The following is a 19807-nucleotide window of genomic DNA, read 5'->3' as shown; positions in this document are numbered from 1 at the left end:
TCAGAATGATATAGACCGACCTGCTTGGTTTTCTCCCTAACGCCCTGTGTATTTCTCTTGACATGTAGATAGAAACAAATCTAGGTATAGGAGGTAACACGTAACATTACACATCTGTTCTATTGTCAACCGTATTGTGGAAAAATTGTCTAGAACCCGCACCAAACCGTCGGTCTCGGTTCGATTCGGGCCAGTTCCTTGATTTTTCGACTTCAAACGCCCAACCCTAATTATTTAATGCAATTTACAAGTTGCTTTTAGTTAGATGAGACTCTTAAGTTTCCTGAGAGAATCTTCATTATAAGGTTTGACATTATTTCTCTTCGAGTATACTCTAGTCTAGTGTGATAAATATTATGAGTGGGGGATGAGCCTCCTAAATGCCATTTGCAAAAGCGAAGGCAACACATCACCAGAAATGCTAGAGCAACCAATAGGACTAACTGACACAGAGGCCTTCCCTTCTCTTCAAAGCAAGGAACCCAAAATCCCACAGATTTAATTCCACACACTTCCCAATCTAGCCTGTTAACCATTTTTACCACCTGCCGTTCTCTTCCCAACCATATTTTAGACATCTCCTCATCTCTCAAAAATTCCACATTGTTTTTTCAGTAATGGGTATCAAAGTGTTGGTGGTATCTCTGTTGCTAACTTCAATTGTTTTCTCTTTTCTGTACTTCATTCCAACCAGATTAACAATACCCATTCACAGTTGGAAGCCCATCATCAATCTGACCAAATCCAACATGAGTATTACTAAGCCATATCCAGTGACCTTTTCATATCTGATCTCAGCTTCAAAAGGCGATTCGCTGAAGCTCAAACGCATGCTCTATGCTCTTTATCATCCTGGAAATTACTATCTGATCCACATGGATTATGAAGCAACGGAGGCAGAGCACAGAGACATAGCTGAGTTTGTGGGTGGAAATCCAGTTTTTGGGGAAGTGGGTAATGTTTGGATTGTGGGAAAACCCAATTTGGTAACCTATAGAGGACCAACCATGCTTGCTACCACTATTCATGCTTTGGCTTTGCTCTTGAGGACTTGCAGATGGGATTGGTTCATCAATCTCAGTGCTTCTGACTACCCTCTAATTACTCAAGATGGTATGGTGAGTGCCTAGCTGCTCTTAATCAATTGATTTTGCTATCAAATCAATGCCTTTTTTTTTCTATTGGCTATTCTTAGTTGGTCTCTTGCTTCTGTTGCAGATCTGATCCATGCCTTTTCTGACTTGCCAAGAGATCTCAATTTCATTCAGCACTCCAGTCACTTGGGTTGGAAACTGTAAGTTACTTCTCTGCTTCTTCTTTTTATATTTCATTTGTTGTTTATCCTAATTAGTGTAATTTTTTAATTTCAAGGAATAAGAGAGGCAAGCCCATTACAATAGACCCAGCACTCTACAGCCTCAATAAATCAGAATTATGGTGGGTTATTAAACAAAGGGCTCTCCCAACTGCTTTCAAGCTATACACAGGTTCAACCTCATCATCTCTAGTTTTTTTTTTTTTTTTAATTAACGAACTAGTTAGTCGCATTTGACTAATTCTCACACACACAAAAAAAATGTAGTCTTCTATTTCACACAAAAAAAATAAAAAAATAATTAGTCTTCTGTACTTGGTAGCTGCATAGACATGTGAACTCTGTTTTCAAGTACAATGTCTTGTGGTGGTGATTTACTTTTGGGTTGCCCTATTTGCTTGAACCGGGCCTGAAGTTTTTCAAGTATCTGAATTACCGTCTAAAATTTTCATTCTTTAATCATCAATTTAGTGATTTACAATGCTAAAAATGAAAAAGAAATTTTCTTTAATTAGTTTAAATGGCCAAGCTTAATTAGGATACTTGGGTTAAAAGTCAAGTTTCTGTAGATCCAAGTAGATACATGTAGTTGGCAACTAATACTAAATTAAAGAGGTTGAAACATGTGGATGTGTGGTGGTGATTTGTAGGACCTTATGAGTCTCATATGTCATTTTCCTCATTTTCATTCACTTCATTTTCATTTGTTGGTTAGGCTTGTGGGTGGTCCATAACTTTATATTATTTATCAGCAAGTTTTTGGATTTTCTTTTACTTTTAATCACCACAAACCATTGTCGGAGAGACCAAACTATTTAAATGAACCATAGTACACTTTTAGTGGCAAAAAAATTATAAAGAATTAAAACCCAAAATGCAGACATTCTACATCTGCACCTAAGCACCTGAATGGCTGCATATATTAGAAAAGTTGCACATGGAGTTCAGTCGGCCTCATTCGTAATCTATTTTGAGATTAGAAAAAGTTAAAGAAAAACTAATGCTAACAATACGTATAAGTTGTTGAAGAACCACAGCTTAATATATGGGCAGTGTTGTTTTATTTTAATTATTTTTAATCTCATTTGATGGTTAGGGTATGGTGATCAGCTCCCATGCCCAAAATCAGAAGCTAATTCCTAAACCAAGATTTTTGCATTTCTATACGTTAGAATGCCCAAAACAACCAACTGTGAATTTTACCATTGACCTCATCAAGCAATAATTTGTCCAATACCACTGCACATCAACTGGCATCAGATAGACAAAATAATTTTTCCTAGCTCATTCTCATTTGCCCTCATTCTCATTGACCTCATCAAGAAAATGATTAAATGAGTATTTTACCACTAAAATCACACTTTGTCAGCTTGGCGATTATCTCTGTAAGGACTTTTTGCGTATTGTCTTTTGCTGCTATTTTCCTGGTATTTTGAGTTAATAATTTTTATATATCATTGCAAAAAATAATGTCAATGCTTATGAAGAATCTAGGGTCTAGCTTTTACTCTTCGCCTCAAGATTCAACATCTCATGTCCAGGTCTGACCCTAGGCATGTGACATGTGAAAAGTTGAAAAAAAAAAAATAATAATAATAATGGAAAACAAAGCCTTGCATGGTAAGCTTCAGAGCAGTCTACTCTCTATAGGACTTTCATACTCTACTGCTTTCAGCACTGTGCTAAAATAGAAGATTGTATTAAATAGGAACCTAAAATTAACAGATAAAAGTTTTATTTATATGTCTTGCTTTGGCCTCCAGGTTCAGCTTGGACAATGATATCAAGATCTTTTGCCGAGTATTGCGTACTGGGTTGGGACAATCTGCCCAGAACCCTCCTCCTCTACTACACCAACTTCGTCTCATCTCCGGAAGGTTACTTCCAGACTGTCATTTGCAACTCAGAAGACTACAAAAACACCACAATCAACCATGACCTCCACTACATTTCATGGGATACACCTCCAAAGCAGCATCCCAGGTCTCTCGGACTCAGAGACTTTAAAAGAATGGTTCAAAGCAACCGTCCATTTGCTAGAAAGTTCAAGCAAAATGCCCCGGTGCTTAAAAAAATTGATCAACAACTGCTTAAACGACGCCGTGGAGAATTTGCTTATGGTGGATGGTGTTCGGGGAAAGAAAAGACGCAGAGGTCATGCTCAGGTTTGCAGAGTGAAAATTATGGAGTTTTAAGGCCAGGACCCGGATCTAGGAGGTTGAAGTCCTTGTTAACAAAACTCCTTTCCACGCGGAATCATCAGAAGCAACAGTGCAGATGATTTCTTTAAACCAATATGAATAAACTACTGCATGCTTGTAATTAGTATATGTCTTCTCTTCTAAATGATAATATTTTGTTAGCAATTTTTGTTAGCACCTAACTGATATATTGTTATGAAATCTTCCAACCTATGGCCGGTGTTTATCAGTTTGTCAAATTATAGCCAAAGAAAAGGATATTCTAGTTAACGTACTTGATTTGCTTGCACTTATTTTCAGTGCCACTCAGATGAATTAGTTGAATATAACGGTCACCTTCCCCACTCAATTTATATGCCTTTTCTTTATCAAGCCCAACTCAATTCGAACACCCTACCTTTATTGTGTTCATATATAAATGAGTCTTTACCCGCCCCACCCACCACACTCGAGACTCAACAGAACAACGGTCACTTTTTTCTTAATGAAGCAATGAATAAATACCAACTTTAATGTTTCCTTGGATTATTTCAAGTTACATAAGAAATGATGTTCATATCAAATAGGTAGCCGGATACAAAAAGAAATACCCAAAACATTTTATGAGCTAGTGAACTTGGATCTTCACCAACAGACCCCGAAAACAGATGAACCGGACCATCTACATGATCTGGTCAGACAAGGATGGAAGTCGCCGGAAAAAGTTGGTGGAAACTGACGGCATATCGTCACGGAACCTAGGATGGCGCAGGTAATAGAACCCTGACCCAAACACAAAAGCCTTGAATGGCACCACGTAAAACACCAAAGACGCCACCAAACAGAAGACAACAAATATTCCGGTTGCCCTTGGGTCCCTCCAACTGAACAGGGCCTCCAAACGCTCTCCTTGGGCTGCCACGTCACCCAACAAAGTTTGAGCCCGCCCACCAAGGGCCCGCAATCGATCGTATCGGATTCGAACTACATCCGTGGGCCGTGTAGAGGGGAACCCATCAAGCTCCTCATCCAACTCATCCGGGCTCACCGCATCAACATATGAGATCCGAGGGTCCATGTTGGCCGGCACTCTTAGACGAAACCGCGATCTCAGCAGTAAGATCAGGAAGGCGTACATGAATAGTGTCGGAAATATCAAATGCGGGCACAAAACCACAGCCACCAGGATCACGTGCATTAAAACAGTGGTGGGCGGATGCTGCCACGTGCGAATTCCATCCAGCCACCGTGCCAGTGTCGCCACACGTGACAGACATCCCACCACGCGAAACCAGTTGGCCTTGCTTCTCCTCATGCTCCACACGTGCGTATCGGAGTCCAGCATGAACTGAACCACTTCCTGACCCAGCGGTGGCTCCGACCTTGCCAGCCGGGCCGTCACTATGCGCATAGCCGTGTGCCGCAGAATGTCTTGTTGGGCCGGACCCATTGGGCGCACGTAATGCATTCTCGGAAGCATTGGGGTGCTGTAGGCTTGTACCAGAGTCAGCCACGACGAGCATGAAAACCGGACGGCTATCTCTATCTCACCCATTTTCTTAGCCCCACCGGGGAGCAGCACTGTAAGAGAGTACGAATTCATGTAAACCCGATTCGTATCAAGAGTGGATAGCCGTACCCGTATCTTTCCGACCCGAATGTCTTTCTCGGGTTTTCCTGCTTCATCGCGCCTGTACCTTCCATTATCGAAGACGCCGATAGTGAGAACAGTGCAGGGATCGTATACATCCCAAGTGTATTGCTCGTTCCACCGCGGATTAAACCGATCCAGAATTGTGCGGGTTCGGACCCATTTCGGCCCGTATTTGGCAACCACGTACGTATCGGTCGACCCACGCATGCCATTCTTGATCTTCACCGGAAGCAGATTGGTGGCGCCGCGAATACCAACTTCAAGTAAGCCAATGGGAGGTTTGGCCAGCTGCTTTGCCGCTGCTCTAACATCGCTGGTCACGTGAGCTGCCTCGTCCAGCACGTGATAGCCCCCTTCCAAACAAACCCGCAGGTGTATCCTACCCGCATAAGGACGCGCCTCATCTCCGACCAAATTGAACCATCTGGACTTGGGCTCAGCCCGATCGTCTGTTCTCTTCTCAACGCTTGGCACGTGTAACTTGGTGTGCCCCACCGATTGCCCATTGGTCACATCTTCAACGGTCACAGTCATGTACGGCTCAAACGGCTCGGCTGCTACAAACACCAAGTCCTCGTTCCAAGTGGGATTGGATGAGCTACACAACGTGGACCCCACGGCAGTCCTGCTTGTTTTGAAAAGTTGGGCCCCAAAGTGAGCCTTCACATAAAGTTCCGGATTCCGAACCTTCTTGTTGTTGGGCTCGGATCCCGAACCTAGCTGGAGATCTTGGGTTTGGATGACCGTTACTCTCAAATACCAGAGCTTCGGAGACAAATAAACCTTAGCCCGGGTCTCGGGTATCAACCCACCGGAATCCGACTGCCAGGCCTCTTGGAATGCTTCGTCGGCCTGAGTCCCTATCCAGACGGCGAGCATGACATCATTTCCCGGCGACTTTTCTGAGTCGAGAGTGTACCACTGGGGAGCAAGAGGACTGTCCGGTGGGACTCGCTTGGGCACCTCCTGCAAATCGAAAGACACCATTCCGAGACTAGTCTCCGTACGAGTGGCAGCTGCTTCTCCTTCCTTCTTGATCTCCTCTTCCACCCACACAGACACTTCCAGAGAGGTCGAATTCAACCCTTCCTTATCAAACGCAAACACTTGGTCCCAATCCTTGTCGCTTTGGCTCTTTGTTTTGATGCTATGGGTTCCAATCACAAGCTTGGCGTAAATAGGTGCTGATGAATTAGTACCATCTGCTCTCTTGGCTTTGACAACTTTCACATAAAGAAACGGCATCCGATCTACAAGATCGTACGCGCTCCGACTTCGATCCCGGGCCAAAGGTTGGAGCTCCATCTCGTTGATGCCCAAATCCTTCCTCTCTACATGCATCTCTTTGTCTTGATTTTGCTTCTCACTGTAAGCAATCGGTGGATTCTCTACCTCTGGCGGTGGAGCCGCAACAGCTGAAGAAGCCTCCTCTGTTTTTGGGGTATTTTCCGGTGCCGTGGGCTTGTCTTCAGGTTTGTTAGCCTCGTCTTTCGGTTTCTCTTCTTGTTTGTTGTCCTGCTCCTCTTTCGGCTTCTCCTCCGGAGGTTTAGCTGCTTCTTGCTTATTTTCCTCTTCCTTTGGCTTCTCCGGCGGCTTATCCTCCGCTGCAGGTTTCTGGTCTTCCGCCGCCGCCGCTGTCGCTGGTGGGTCTTCATCGATATAGTAAACCTTCAATCCCAACTCGCCTTTGATCTGAGAAAACACGCTCCGTTTCTCCAAGGGGAAGTAAACGAGTGTGTTCTCCGGCTCTGCTTTCACAAAGGTAGAGCCTGGGATCTTGACTTTGCCAAGAAAAGTGCTTCTTTTCCCACTCTTCTTATCGTTGTAGATATTGATTTCTAATATCTCGGAGCCCATGGACAAATTGTCATGGACTAGAAACTCGAGCTTTTCGTCCCATTCCGGGTTGAGATCTCTCTGTTTGGTCTTTGTTCGCCGTCTCTGCCCGTCGAAGTCTACGATGGCATAGGCACTCGCCGTTCCTTGACCGTCTTTGGGCATTAAATTCTTGGCGTTGCAGACTTCGACGATCAGCTTACGACCAGAGGTTTCTGCCATTTCTGCCACTTCCAACGGTTCTGAAATTGTTGAAGAGAATTACAGAGAGCGAGAGAGAGAGAGTGTGTGAGAGATGATTTGAGTGGTATACTGTTGTGTTTGAAAAAGAAAAGGGGCCACGAAGGAGGTTTAAAAAGAGGGAGTGGGGGGAGCGTGGACACGTCAGGAGAGGCACGGAGCGCCACGTGGGGTCAAGAACTGAGCGCCGTGCCTGGTGCTGAGTTACTGACTCACTGTGGCCGGGTTTGGTTAAGTAGGTCAGTTTGGTAATTACATTAACCAAAGATTCTAATCATCGTAACTTGCAGTTCAATATGGATTTGGAATTGAGCACAACTGTAGTGAAGATGAAGATACTCTGCGTCTCTGCAGATTTAGTTTATATGTGTTCTTTTTTCTTTTTCTGAGTGGAGAGACGTTGCAGCCTTCTGCAAAAATGGACGTTGCTTTGTTAGTGTGTTCCATAATAATTTGATTCTTAGTCAGCATTGCCAGGGAAAAGATTAAACAAAGTTGCAGATCATAGTTTCTCAAGGAAAAAAAAAAAAAATCTATTTAGTCAAGTTAACTTCTTTTACTTTTTCATTGTCTTTTTATCGTGAAATAGTAAAATTCTAAGGAAGAATGTAGTTTTATCACGTACACTAAACACGTAATTTACGTTTTGAGATATACAATTAAAAGCAAGTCCAACCAATCTATCAAATTCTATGTGCATTTGACAGTACCACTGAAACAGAGCTGGCCTGAACCCAAAGCAAATAAGGCAACGCCTTAGGCCTCACTAGATAGTGCACCCGTGGGATACTGCGGGAATATGATCAATATCGTTCTATTCAATCTTATTGAATTTAGAAATATTGTTTTACATGTTCAAAAATCTGGTAACTTGGTCAGATTTCAAAGTTAGATATGCTAATCATAGTAGGTGTTTATGTATATATTGCAAATGTGGTTAGGCTTGACAACAAATGGTTTAGGCTTGTAGTGGCGACCAACTATTTCACATAAGCCCCTCAGATGTGTCTACAAAGTCAGATTCGTCATTTGCAACAGATTATAGCTCCTTTTGAAATTTTAGCTGAGTTGTTGTGATTGGAAAACATAAGTAATAATGTCAATATGGAAGTGTAATGCAATATAAGATAGTAAACATGTGTCATGATTAATTGATTGAGTAGAGAAGAAGCAAATGACCAAAGTTATTTAATTGATTGAGGAGAAATTCTTAGGTGGGGGCCCTAAAGCCACCTAATCAGAAGAAATGAAATTTTCTCTCTTTTCCCAAACTGCCACTGCTCTCTAAAGTGCAATACCTAAAACACCCCCCTACTGGGCAGTGATTGATCCGCCCCACCACGTGTCCGTACGGCTGCCCCACGCAAGATTCTCTCTTGATTGAGAAAAGGAAAGGAGAAGAAAAAGTGGCTTACTCACTGCGCTTGGATCCCTCTTTTTTGTGGATGAAACCTGATATCTTGAAGGGTAATATTCTTGTCTAGGCACTTTTATCTATCCTTGTGCCACAAGGATCTCTGGTGGCAACTTGCATAGATTTTTGTAATTTCTCTTGAAAATTAAATCCTTACAGGTTGTCTTGAAGAGTTCTTCGGCTTCGTTTTCAATAAATTAAAGATACTCATGTCAGGAAGGAACATAAAACTTATATATTGCTTGAGTACAGGTTCAAGGCATGAAAGATGAAATAATGCCAAACTGAGCAACATATGGGATTTAAGCAAATTTAGATAAATACTCTTCCTGTTGCATTCATGATCCCTGCTCCTCAAGTTTTTCCTTCAAAACCAAAAAATAAATGGAAGTGTATGAGTGTATGACCAAAATGGCACCTTAGGAAGTTAGTAGCTATTTGAACCAATATTTGGCAAGGCTCACATGGCAGATAGGTGGGCCCAACCCACAAAGAATAATGAATATCCGCTGCTAATTAGCCACGACACATTAAAGATTTACAAAGTTGATTCTCAATTAGCCGCGGCACATAAATGTTTATTGTCAAATTTATGACCGAACATAACGTGTGCAGAGAGCCGTTATTAGATCGGAAGAGACCAAATAAATCGCAAGGCGTAATGAATGACCGCGGACCCACAAGTCATAATGAATGACCGCGGCTAATTAGTCGCGGCACATCAAAGAGGTTGATTGTTAGGAGAAATGTTACCAAAGTTTGGGGCAATTAACTTGAATGAGCATAAGAAGGTGTAATGCCAATCATCAATTACAAGACCTGATTAATTGCTCATGAAAGAATCAATCATTGATAACGATATCACAAACATGAATATTGTTCTATTTGTAATCAATGCGGTCTTAGCTATCAAAGGTTGAGATTGCTTCTTTTCCTTTATTCAGTAGTTTAGTTTCACTATAAAAAGGATCATAGGTTTCATTGTTAGAGGTCCTTGACCAAACGCTCTACGCGATTACTCAAATTTTATCTTAATACAATTCAACAATTCAGCAACACTTATCAATCTTTACTTGTTTATCTTATCGCTTTCTTTACCGGTATTTATATTTCCTGCACTTTACTTTGTCTTTACCTGCACTTTCGTTTATGTTATTTATTTCGTGTTGTTTACTTTACGTTATTTACTTTATACAAAATACAAAATCACAAAAAGAATCATCATCACTTCACTTTCACCTTAATCACCGAGTTACATAGAACTGCGGCTAGATAAGGCCGATCTGTGCTAAAGTCCTTGCATTCAAGGCAGAGAGAACCCCGCGGCCGAGATCGATCCTTCCTCGGCCCACAATCAACTTATCAGAAGTCAGATCAGCGCAAGATCTACAATCTAAAACAAAACCTCGCTTGGCCTACCGGCTGCGAGTTGGCACGTCCGCACACACGTCACCACTCCAGAAGGACACGTGTATGCTAAAGAAACCCTCGGCCCACTGATACGCAGCCGAGACGATTTTTGAGCGAACAGTAGCATATTGAAAAAAAAGGTAATTTGATACAATCACAGCGTAAGTTACTCCTTTTTTAATCTGTAATAAGAAAATACAGCGTTGTATAGTGACACGTCTTTTGTTTAACAATAATGAGGATATTAAAACCCCTTATCTATTTTTTGCAAGTTGTTTTGAGGAATTGCACGTATCTGAGGTGAAGTAGTAATCATGGCTTGTCAAGAGAAAAAGCTATCACATTCTCAAGTTGAGTTGTATTATGTGTACTCAAAACTAATTAATAGCAGATATGGCATTTGTAGATAAAATCAATCCCAACAGCACTAAAAACATATATCAGAAATTACAATGACCAAGCAAGTTGAGTTGTATTATGTGTACTCAAAACTAATTAATAGCAGATATGGCATTTGTAGATAAAATCAATCCCAACAGCACTAAAAACATATATCAGAAATTACAATGACCAAGCAAAACTGAGATAGATAAAATTGTCAAAATCCCAACAACAAATATAGCATTCAAAGTAAATATCTAAGTTTAGATGAATGAAAATCACGTATAAACCTTGCCTCATTAAGCTGTACATATCAGTTTCTTGAAGTTACTGGACATATATCAGTGTTTCTGGTGGCTTTCTCCGGGTACTTCACTCAGAATGCTATACCACCTGGGGTACCGATCTAACTCCCAAATCCTGTACCAAGAATACAACATTAGAGGGATAAACCGTACCGGACAGTTTATGCCTCTCCGATGCTTGAGTAAGATACTAATATATAAATGAATCACATAAATAGTGGATAAGGAGTTATTACCCTCAAAAGGTTGTTGTGCTGATCCTTTTATACCCAAGCCTGGGGAAGGAGTTCCCCATCCTCTCGATGTGGGACGCAGGTTGTCCCTATGTAGTTATATCAGCCTTCTGTCGTGTAATTAGATGGGCTGTCCTGGCCAGGCCTCGGGCCTAGGGTGTCCGGGGTGACATCTCCCATGGGCCCCTTCATGGTGGGTTGTGGACCCGGCCCATGGCATGGTACATGGGTATCCCTACGGGCCCTAGTTGATAGTGCCAAACCTAGTAAAGTATGTCTAGTATGTACAAGTCCCCCAAGTTCCTGTTCAAGATATATCTTGGGTGGGGACTTGATAGGATTTTGCACAAGGTTTGGTATGCCTGTAGGGAGTCCCCCAAGTGCGCGTGCACGAGATGTCTTGAGCGGGTTGTTCAGCAAGTGGGGAAGAGAGCTTGAATCTCGTGCCCGATAGGGTTTTTTGTGGCCTTGCTCCTCTGGTACCCGGTATGGTTGGGCTGAATCTCGTATACCTAGTGGAGTAGATAGACTCGGGGCCTCATGTACCCGATGAGGTGAGTGAGCCTTTAATCCCGGTCGGATTGAGAGCTTGGTGTCTCGTACCCGATGGGGTATTCCTGGCCTTGGGCCTCTGGTACTCGGTAGGGTTTGTGAGGGTTGTGTCTCTCGTACCCGGTAGGGTTGGGCTGAATCTCGTATACCTAGTGGAGTAGATAGGCTCGGGGCCTCATGTACCCGATGAGGTGAGTGAGCCTTTAATCCTGGTGGGATTGAGAGCTTGGTGTCTCGTACCTGATGGGGTATTCCTGGCCTTGGGCCTCTGGTACTCGGTAGGGTTGTTCGTGCATGTCAGCCACGTGGGGCTTAAAGAGTGGTTGTGCAATAAATGCCTATCCCATCGACTGACGGTTTCGAGGCGTGGAGGGATGCGTAGGACACGTGTAGTGATCCTGCGGTTGAAGGCTTTTCGTTTTCAACAGGTGTGATTTCTTGGAGATTGAATTTAAGAGGGAAATCGACTGTTGTCCCTTCACTTTCACGAAAACTCTTAGAAAAACCCTCTGGATTTGCAGTGAGGAAGAGAGAGATCTAGGGGCAGAGTGGTGTGATTTCTTCTGGAGTGAGCGATCGATCGCCTGCCGAAGAAAAGGTCAGAGCTCTCTCGCTTTGTTTGTGGGATTTTTGTTTTTGTCCTCTCATTTCTGCTTCTACCATAGATGTTTTCTGTTGTGATTTTGCTTTCTGTGTGTTTTTTTGCGCGTGTAATGAAAAAAGAATAGGAATAATGCTAGTGTGGGTTGTCTATAGGTAGTGTCTGGAGAAGAATTGGGTTTTTTCTAGGGTTTTCTTTGTTTTTTTTTTTTTTTAGATTTCTGGGTTTGTTCGGTTTTCTAGGTTTTGGAAGTGGGGAACGATCCGCGCTTCAACTAAGTCGTAGATCTAGACTAAGGCTAACCCTTGTGTTTCTGATTCCCGATAGCGAATTTGAGGCCCAGGTTGACATAGTTCTAGGATGGAATCAGAAACCAAGGCTGGGGATGCGGGATTGTCCTATCAATCTTCCGCGAGACAAGCGGAAGCAGATATTGACCTGTACCTGGCTCGCAGTAGTACACGTATGGAGTTAGCAGAGAATACCGGATCTTTGACTGGGGTGTTCTCGAAGAGTGGCGAGGGTACCGATGGAGATGAAAGCGAGGACGATTCTGGGGAGGTGCAAGTAGTCACGGAGGCCATTCCCGAGGGCATACCTAAACCTAGATATACTCCAGTAGACGGGACTGTGTGCGACGAGCCCGGGAGAAGTATGACAATGAAGGAGATCATTACAATGAGGATGAAGTGGGGGATACCGGACGAGGTAGAACTTAGGCCTCTAAAGGCTGGGGAGATGGCATCGAATCCTCCTCCGGGTTGGGTGGCGCTGCATGAGAACCAACTCCATCAAGGGCTGTCCTTACCGCTGCCTCGGTGCCTACAGTATCTCTTGCGGATGCTGAACCTGTCATCAGGGCAGTTGACTCCAAATGCCTGGCGGCAAATTTTGAGTATGATGGCCATGTGGGACTTGTGCCTGCAAGGGTGGTCTACCATCAATGAATTTCGAGACGTGTACCGGGTCCTATACTCGAGGAAACAGTCTTGTCAAGGTATAGTGACGTTCGCTGCTCGGGACTATGAGCCTCTAGTTATCGATATGCCTACCTCTCAAAGCAAGAAGTGGAGGAATAAAGTATTTCTTGTTGGAGGACGCTGGCAGCTTAGAAATAACAAATGGCACTTAATGGGTACGTTTCAGGCCATCGGGGACCAGTCGTACTCATTGTCTAAGGTCGAGAGAAAACGGATAGCCCGGGTATACGCTGTATAGAGTGAAGAAGAACAAAGCTCCTATAGGTTCATTCGATACTCCATACTAGATAGGCTAGGCCTAGGGAGACTCACCAGTGAGGCTGACGTTTCTGTATATATATATATATATATATATATATATATATATATATATATATATATATATATTCCTTTTACTTGTATTTGAGGATTTACTTTTCAAATTGTTTGCAGTGAAAGTACTGAAGAGGAAACCCCGGAAAGGTAAGGAAGTTGATGGACATGCTGATGAACCAAGGAGAAGATGCCCTTCACATTGACGTTGACCTGGCGTCGAAGGCTACGGGTCGCTCAATTGAAGAATTTCTTCTCGAGGTTTCGGACGATGTGTACGGGAACCCTGATCCTCAAGCCCCTGTTACCCAAAGCGAACAGCCTATCGTCGGGGATGTAGTTACAGTTTCTGACCCAGGAAGAGGAAAGGCGCTGGTGTCTGGTTCTATCTCTTCCTGGTCCGCCGGGTCAGCTGGAAGCGAGGAAGTCTTGCTTCCTGGTGAGAAGAAGAGGTTCCACAGGCACCGCCATCGGAGCGGGGACAAGGAGGAGGTTACCTATGCTGGTCGGGACGGGACCCAAGAGGCAAAAGAAAAGTTATCCGGGACCGGAACCGTCGCCGTCACTTGCGATTTTGTCTCCGGCCATACCAGTAGTCCCCAAGAAGCCCATAAAGCAGTTGTTGAGCGAGTACGGGGTTGCCGACGAGAGGTTCGTGCGTTCTATGCTTGCCGACCTGAAAGACATAGACCTCGATCTGAAAGACATATACCTCGACCTGAAAGACATGTACCAGTACAAGGGCGTGACCTTGTGATCTCGAAGCGTCCTAACATTTCCAAGTACGTTGCTGGTATCGCAATCATTTATTTTCCCAACAATTTCTCTGATTATGGGGAACATAATTTCTCAACTCTCTGCGGACCAATGGCAACCCAAGAATAGTTTCTATGACTCTTCTAGTCGTTCCTCGATTTCTTGTGTTTCCCAACAAAGTAATCTTGTCAGCACAACAACACAAAATTAGGTTCTCCCAAGGCAACAAAGCCTCATATCGTTCCACCAATTAACAATAGAATTGGGGAGATGCCAAACTTCAAGTAATATTCAATTTCATGTTTGTGTTTCCATTACAAGTTTCCCTATTATTCCACTACTTGGGAAACACTTAAGAGGTGTGTACCTTACTTGAAAGTCACACCTTCTTTCTGTAGAGCATCGATGGGGAACCGCTATAGTCGGGCCATCACTCGGAAGGAAGAAGAGGAAATCGAGTGAAAATATGAACACCACTGATCCAAATGATTATATAGGTGTCATTATCTCACTTTTTACTCATTTTTTCACTTTGATCCGCCCAACACTCTATATTTTTCAATATGTGCAACAATATATGTAGTACAACAACTTTAATCCATCAATAAAATTTACTCTATAACACTAGCATGGGGGTACACAAATATTCCTTTCAACTTCATCTCTAACCTACTTTTCCTAGTACCAACTCACCCAATATAACCTCGTTAACTCCTTAATGCTCAATCCCCTAGTAATTTACCCAACACTGTATCCAATTTTCATACTTACTACCTTTGGAGTGTTTGTGGTCGAGTGGCATCATGACGGCATTGGCAATTTAAAATTTAAACCAAACTTTAAAGCACCACAAAAAGACATACTAAATAATTTTCCAAGGAATCTCAGAGGTATCTCAACTTTTCAAATCCATTGGAAATTCTTTGAATGACTCAGAAGTAGCCTCAATGAAAAATATTTGAAAATGAAATGAGGTAAAAAGGTATCGTCCAAAAAAATCAAATAAAAGAAAGGGGTCAAAAACATATTTTTAAATGCCCAAGAAAACCGAGTGTTTTGCTCAACCAAACTCGACACTAAAAAATTTGAAAAGAGTTGCTAGTTTTGCAAAAACAATTTCAAAAGTACTTCGGAACCTAGGGCTCTGATACCAATTTTTTGTGGTGACCTGAGAGAGGGGTCCCACAGCGCCGCGACCCCGAGCCAATGAGAAACCGACATGTCACAAATGACATCCCGATAACTCATCAACCAGAAACCGCAAGGCCTTTTGGGTTTAGGTTATTGGTTTACAAAATATTTTCTTGGACAAATCATTCTAGCAACCGAGCAACATATTTTCAAAAGCGGAATTTAAAGTGGGCTAAAGGATTTGGGCTTACAATAGGAGCCCCATTTGGAAAATAAGAAATCACTAGTAAATACAAGGATGAGAGACGCGCCCCAGGTTTACGGGTCTCCCGAAATTTTGTAAATAAGTGAGTGGAAAACAAATAAATAAATAAAAAGTAAACAAATGAGTTTCTTCAAAATCCGATAAGAGACTAAGATCTTAATTTAATAAAGTAAAGAGAAATACGCCAAGCCGGGCCATGTGCCTTCCCTGTACGCTCCCCGACCACATGCTCAAAACCTGCACACTGTTGTAGGGGTGAGCTTTCGTCCTCGCATGCCCAGTAGGGTCCAACCGCCCAACCCAACCATGCTAGGTTTGAAAAAAATAATATACTTGAAAATATTTACTACATAATATTGTGCACGTTTATCGAAAAATACTTTAAAAAGAGGCAACCACAAACATTTGTTTTCTTTTATAAAACATATGCAGTATGCTTCACACAACTTGGAGCTCCGAGATACTTACCTGCCGGCTAAACTCAAACAAATCGGTGACCGACCCGGTTCGTCATCCTTCGAGAACCGGCCAACTACTCTGTAGTCCTTGTGACTACAAGTAGCGAAAGTGTCCATTTCCTGACCCTGAGTCTCCTATGACTGGTTCACTATCGGTACTCACCCTTCCTCGACAAACATAGGAGCACAGCCCCCTCTTGAGGTTCACGGTTATTGACACCGTGGGATCCCTAGGAATCTACGCGTCTAGGTCCATTCACTTTCAGGTCACAAGTACAAACATACAAAGGGTATAGTATCTCAACATGCAAGTCTAGCCTCGGCTAGCCTCGGTTTTCGCAATCAGCAGTTATCAGTTACGAAAACACAGGTATCATGAGGCATCGACTAATGATCAACCAAAAACGTACTTGCAGGCATCATACTATCATAGTAGAGCATTCCACACATAGAAAAGCCTCTAACAAGGAAGGGACAACTCACCCTACCTGGAATTGGAGTGCTCGTCCACATTCGGGTTCATTCTTGACTTTCGATCATTTTTCCAAATCCATGTGCACACGCTCGAGTCCTTTAACAAAAACTAAATCCGATAAGTACTCAATTCATAACTCATTTGCTCAATTTCTTTATGAGTTACCAATTTATCTTGAATTGATAATTCATTGCAACCATTCCCGAACAATTCACTTAACGTAGTAAGCTCATTTGGGATATGATGATCACACTTCTTTCCATGTTAAAATTTCGGTCAACCAGTTTAACCTCATTTTATTTAGCTTTTTAACCTTAAGCAATTAAATAGCAACCACCATTCCTAAATAATCCAAATGATATAGCATTTAAATCATTTGGGATATGGTGACCATACTTGACACATTCACCTTCATTTGTTTAACATTTTTACTTCAAGAAAACAAGCGATAATTACCATTCCCGATGGATTACAATTTTGGGATATGGTAGCTTTAAAGTACTTCACTTGTAATTTACTTCATTTATCGGAATCCAATATCCCAATTTCACTTAATCACATAAAGGTTACCGTTTCTACTACCAATTTCCACTCTCAATTCTCTTAGTTTCCTTATTACTAGCTTCTTAAAGAGCTCACCAAATTAACCATTCTTTGTCCACCTTGCATTACTACCTCTCCAAAATTTATAACAAACTCACTTCTTTAATTAAACAAAGCCAATCCTCAATTTGCAATAAGCTAATTCACATTCGTTCATTCAAGCCAAGTTTCCAACAAAATCAGTTTCATATTTAAGCATTAACCATTCAAGCAGCATAACCGGGTTTCATTTCAAAATACAATTACCACACCAAATCCCGTAGCTTGTTAGAGACCAATACTTACTACTTCTTCTTTTCCAAAATAGAAACCAATTCGTAGTAGCTGCATTCCCCAATCGACAACTGTTTTGGAACACCTAACGAGCATAACAAAAATCAGCAATCCAGCTCCTAACCAAATTCATATCCAAACATGGAGTTCAGGACCCTTACCTTAATCCATTTTCAATGGAGATTGATCCAACAGTTTCTTTTCTCCAAAACTTCAAATTCGCAAAATCCAAAGCTCAGGGTTCTCTAAAATCTCCCAAAACACAGATTCCAAATCCCTCACATTCCAAATCAGACAACATAAATTAGGGTTTTCGGTTTATATCAACCAAAAGGCTTAATCCAAGGAGAGGTGACGAAAATTACCCAATCAAGACTCTTTGAATGTCCAAATGCAGAGCTACGGTTATCCACGCGGCGCATGCAGGAGTTCTGGCTGGAACTAGAGATCGAAACCATGGGGTTTTGGCGAACAACAAAACGCTGACTCCATCTATGGTGGTGGTTTGGCTCAATCGTGGCCGGAGATGGTAAACCTAGCTTTGTAGAAACCAGATCGCCGGCGAAGGCGCGCACGGCATTCTCCAGCTTTGGGTCAGCGGCGAGGCTTTGGAGTGTTGATAAAAAGCTTGCTCTGAGCTCGTTGGTGGCGGTAGTGGGTAATAGAAAAGGTTCAGAGATCGGTGAGAGTCGAGGAACAGTGGCGCGCAGTCTTGGGTTGTCGAGTGTGGAGGCTGCCGGCGGTGCATGTCGATGGTGAGGCTTGGGCTTGGGTCGGATTTGGGTGCCGAATCGATTGGGGGTGGCGGCGACAAGAGCTGGTGGCCGGGCGCTGTGTTTCCGGTGATGGCAGAGGGAAGACGAGAAAGAGATGGGTCGGAGAGAGAGAGAAGAGAGGTGCGGCCGAGAGGGGAAGAGTGAGTTTTGAGATTTTGGGGTTTTTCTAACCCATTTATTCATAGCTCATGAGAAAAGTCCATCTTGCCCTTGCGACAAATTACGAATTTCTCCTAGTTTGTTTTCAGGTTTGGGGCTCGTAACTTGATTCATTTTTCGTCGAAAACTTAGTTATTTCTCAACTCCGTCCTAGGTCCAAAACTCGAGTTCTAAAAATCCACTCTGTCCTTCTTTCAAATTAACTATGACAATCCTTATCTCAATAAGCTCTGATAATCTTCCAGCCCCAAATGGAAGGACATTGGCCGAAACTTAAATTATAAGGCCCAAATCGTGATCTCGATACCAAAATAATTTCCAAAATCGATCAATTCCTTCACTTAAATTACCTTGCGAAAAATCTTATTGGCGTAAAATTACCTTCAAAAATTAAATAAAATTTTCGGGGGCGCACAACCGGTGGGTTGCTTGAGATCTGTGGGTCTAAGAATCCAAGACCATGCATTTCTCTTCCGACACTGGGCGTCCCTGCAGATGACATGCCCGGAGAGAATATTAATGCCCGGGCAACACTTCTGCCCTCACCTGCCGTTTCTTCCGGCTCAGTCATGATTCGCTACCCCTATCTGGCGCGCCAATGTTTCTGGTGGCTTTCTCTGGGTACTTCACTCAGAATACTATACCACATGGGGTACCGATCTAACTCCCAAATCCTGTACCAAGAACACAGCATTAGAGGGATAAAGCGTACCGGACGGTTTATGCCACTCCGATGCTTGAGTAAGATACTAATATATAAATGAATCACATAAATAGTGGATAAGGAGTTATTACCCTAAAAAGGTTGTTGTGCTGATCCTTTTATACCCAAGCCTGGGGAAGGAGTTCCCCATCCTCTCGATGTGGGACGCAGGTTGTCCCTCTGTAGTTATATCAGCCTTCTGTTGTGTAATTAGATGGGTTGTGCTGGCCAGGCCCCGGGCCTAGGGTGTCCGGGGTGACATCTCCCATAGGCCCCGTCATGGTGGGTTGTGGACCCGGCCCATGGCATGGTACCTGGGTATCCCTACGGGTCCTAGTTGATAGTGCCAAACCTAGTAAAGTATGTCTAGTATGTACAATCAGTAAATGCAATGACCAAGCAAAACTAAGATAGATAAAATTGTCATAATCCCAACAACAAATATATTCAAAGCAAAATGCCTAAGTTTAGATGAATGAAAATTAGATATAAACCTTGCCTCATTAAGTTGTACGAGTTAGTTTCTTGAAGTTATTGTAAGTTTCTTGAACTTACTGTGATTTTGATATTAAACTATGATTAAGCTGTGTGAGTTTCTTGAACTTTGAAGTTTATTTTCCTATAAAACACATATTCAACCCAACTACACAGAGAATATGTCGAACACGGTACAATGTACAAATAGCAAAGAAACTTACAGGTAATAGATGTTACGTCCCGAAGCACAAATTATCGGTTTACTAGTCTTTCGGACGGTAAACAACATTTACTTTTACTTTTAACTCCGTTTCAATC

General features: G+C 42.6%; 2 protein-coding genes and 1 long non-coding RNA gene across 4 annotated transcripts; 1 reads left to right on the top strand and 2 right to left on the bottom strand.

The window, feature by feature from the left end:
* Positions 1–298: 298 nt before the first annotated feature.
* Positions 299–3742, top strand: LOC133722594 (beta-glucuronosyltransferase GlcAT14A). The gene is made up of 4 exons (XM_062149470.1): positions 299–1113; positions 1219–1294; positions 1372–1487; positions 3079–3742. The coding sequence occupies exons 1-4, from the start codon at positions 618–620 to the stop codon at positions 3594–3596; spliced, it is 1206 nt and encodes a 401-aa protein (XP_062005454.1). The 5' UTR covers positions 299–617; the 3' UTR covers positions 3597–3742.
* A 253-nt stretch (positions 3743–3995) lies between these two features.
* Positions 3996–7607, bottom strand: LOC133719779 (multiple C2 domain and transmembrane region protein 14). Its single transcript, XM_062145949.1, has one exon. It carries the CDS (start codon positions 7205–7207, stop codon positions 4178–4180), a length of 3030 nt encoding a protein of 1009 aa, XP_062001933.1. The 5' UTR covers positions 7208–7607; the 3' UTR covers positions 3996–4177.
* A 3011-nt stretch (positions 7608–10618) lies between these two features.
* Positions 10619–18286, bottom strand: LOC133722644 (uncharacterized). Of its 2 annotated transcripts, XR_009852882.1 has the most exons (4): positions 17536–18286; positions 17387–17459; positions 16512–16594; positions 10619–10850 (listed from the first exon to the last, which is right to left on the bottom strand). It is a non-coding gene; the product is annotated as an uncharacterized LOC133722644 (long non-coding RNA). The 2 variants fall into 2 exon arrangements; XR_009852881.1 differs by lacking the exons at positions 10619–10850; positions 16512–16594 and having other exon boundaries at positions 17012–17459.
* Positions 18287–19807: the final 1521 nt, after the last annotated feature.

Source organism: Rosa rugosa, chromosome 7 (genome assembly GCF_958449725.1).
Source record: "Rosa rugosa chromosome 7, drRosRugo1.1, whole genome shotgun sequence".
NCBI lineage: Eukaryota > Viridiplantae > Streptophyta > Magnoliopsida > Rosales > Rosaceae > Rosa > Rosa rugosa.
The sequence above is the reverse complement of the archived record's forward strand: the minus strand, read 5'-3'. Positions and strand labels throughout refer to the sequence as shown.

Bases quoted from the DNA above. Each gene is read 5' to 3' on its own strand.
- LOC133722594 (XM_062149470.1), top strand. From the start codon at position 618: ATGGGTATCAAAGTGTTGGTGGTATCTCTGTTGCTAACTTCAATTGTT. The intron at 1,114-1,218 runs GTATGGTGAGTG...CTTCTGTTGCAG, and splicing joins CCCTCTAATTACTCAAGATG to ATCTGATCCATGCCTTTTCT. The intron at 1,488-3,078 runs GTTCAACCTCAT...TTTGGCCTCCAG, and splicing joins TGCTTTCAAGCTATACACAG to GTTCAGCTTGGACAATGATA.
- LOC133719779 (XM_062145949.1), bottom strand. From the start codon at position 7,207: ATGGCAGAAACCTCTGGTCGTAAGCTGATCGTCGAAGTCTGCAACGCC.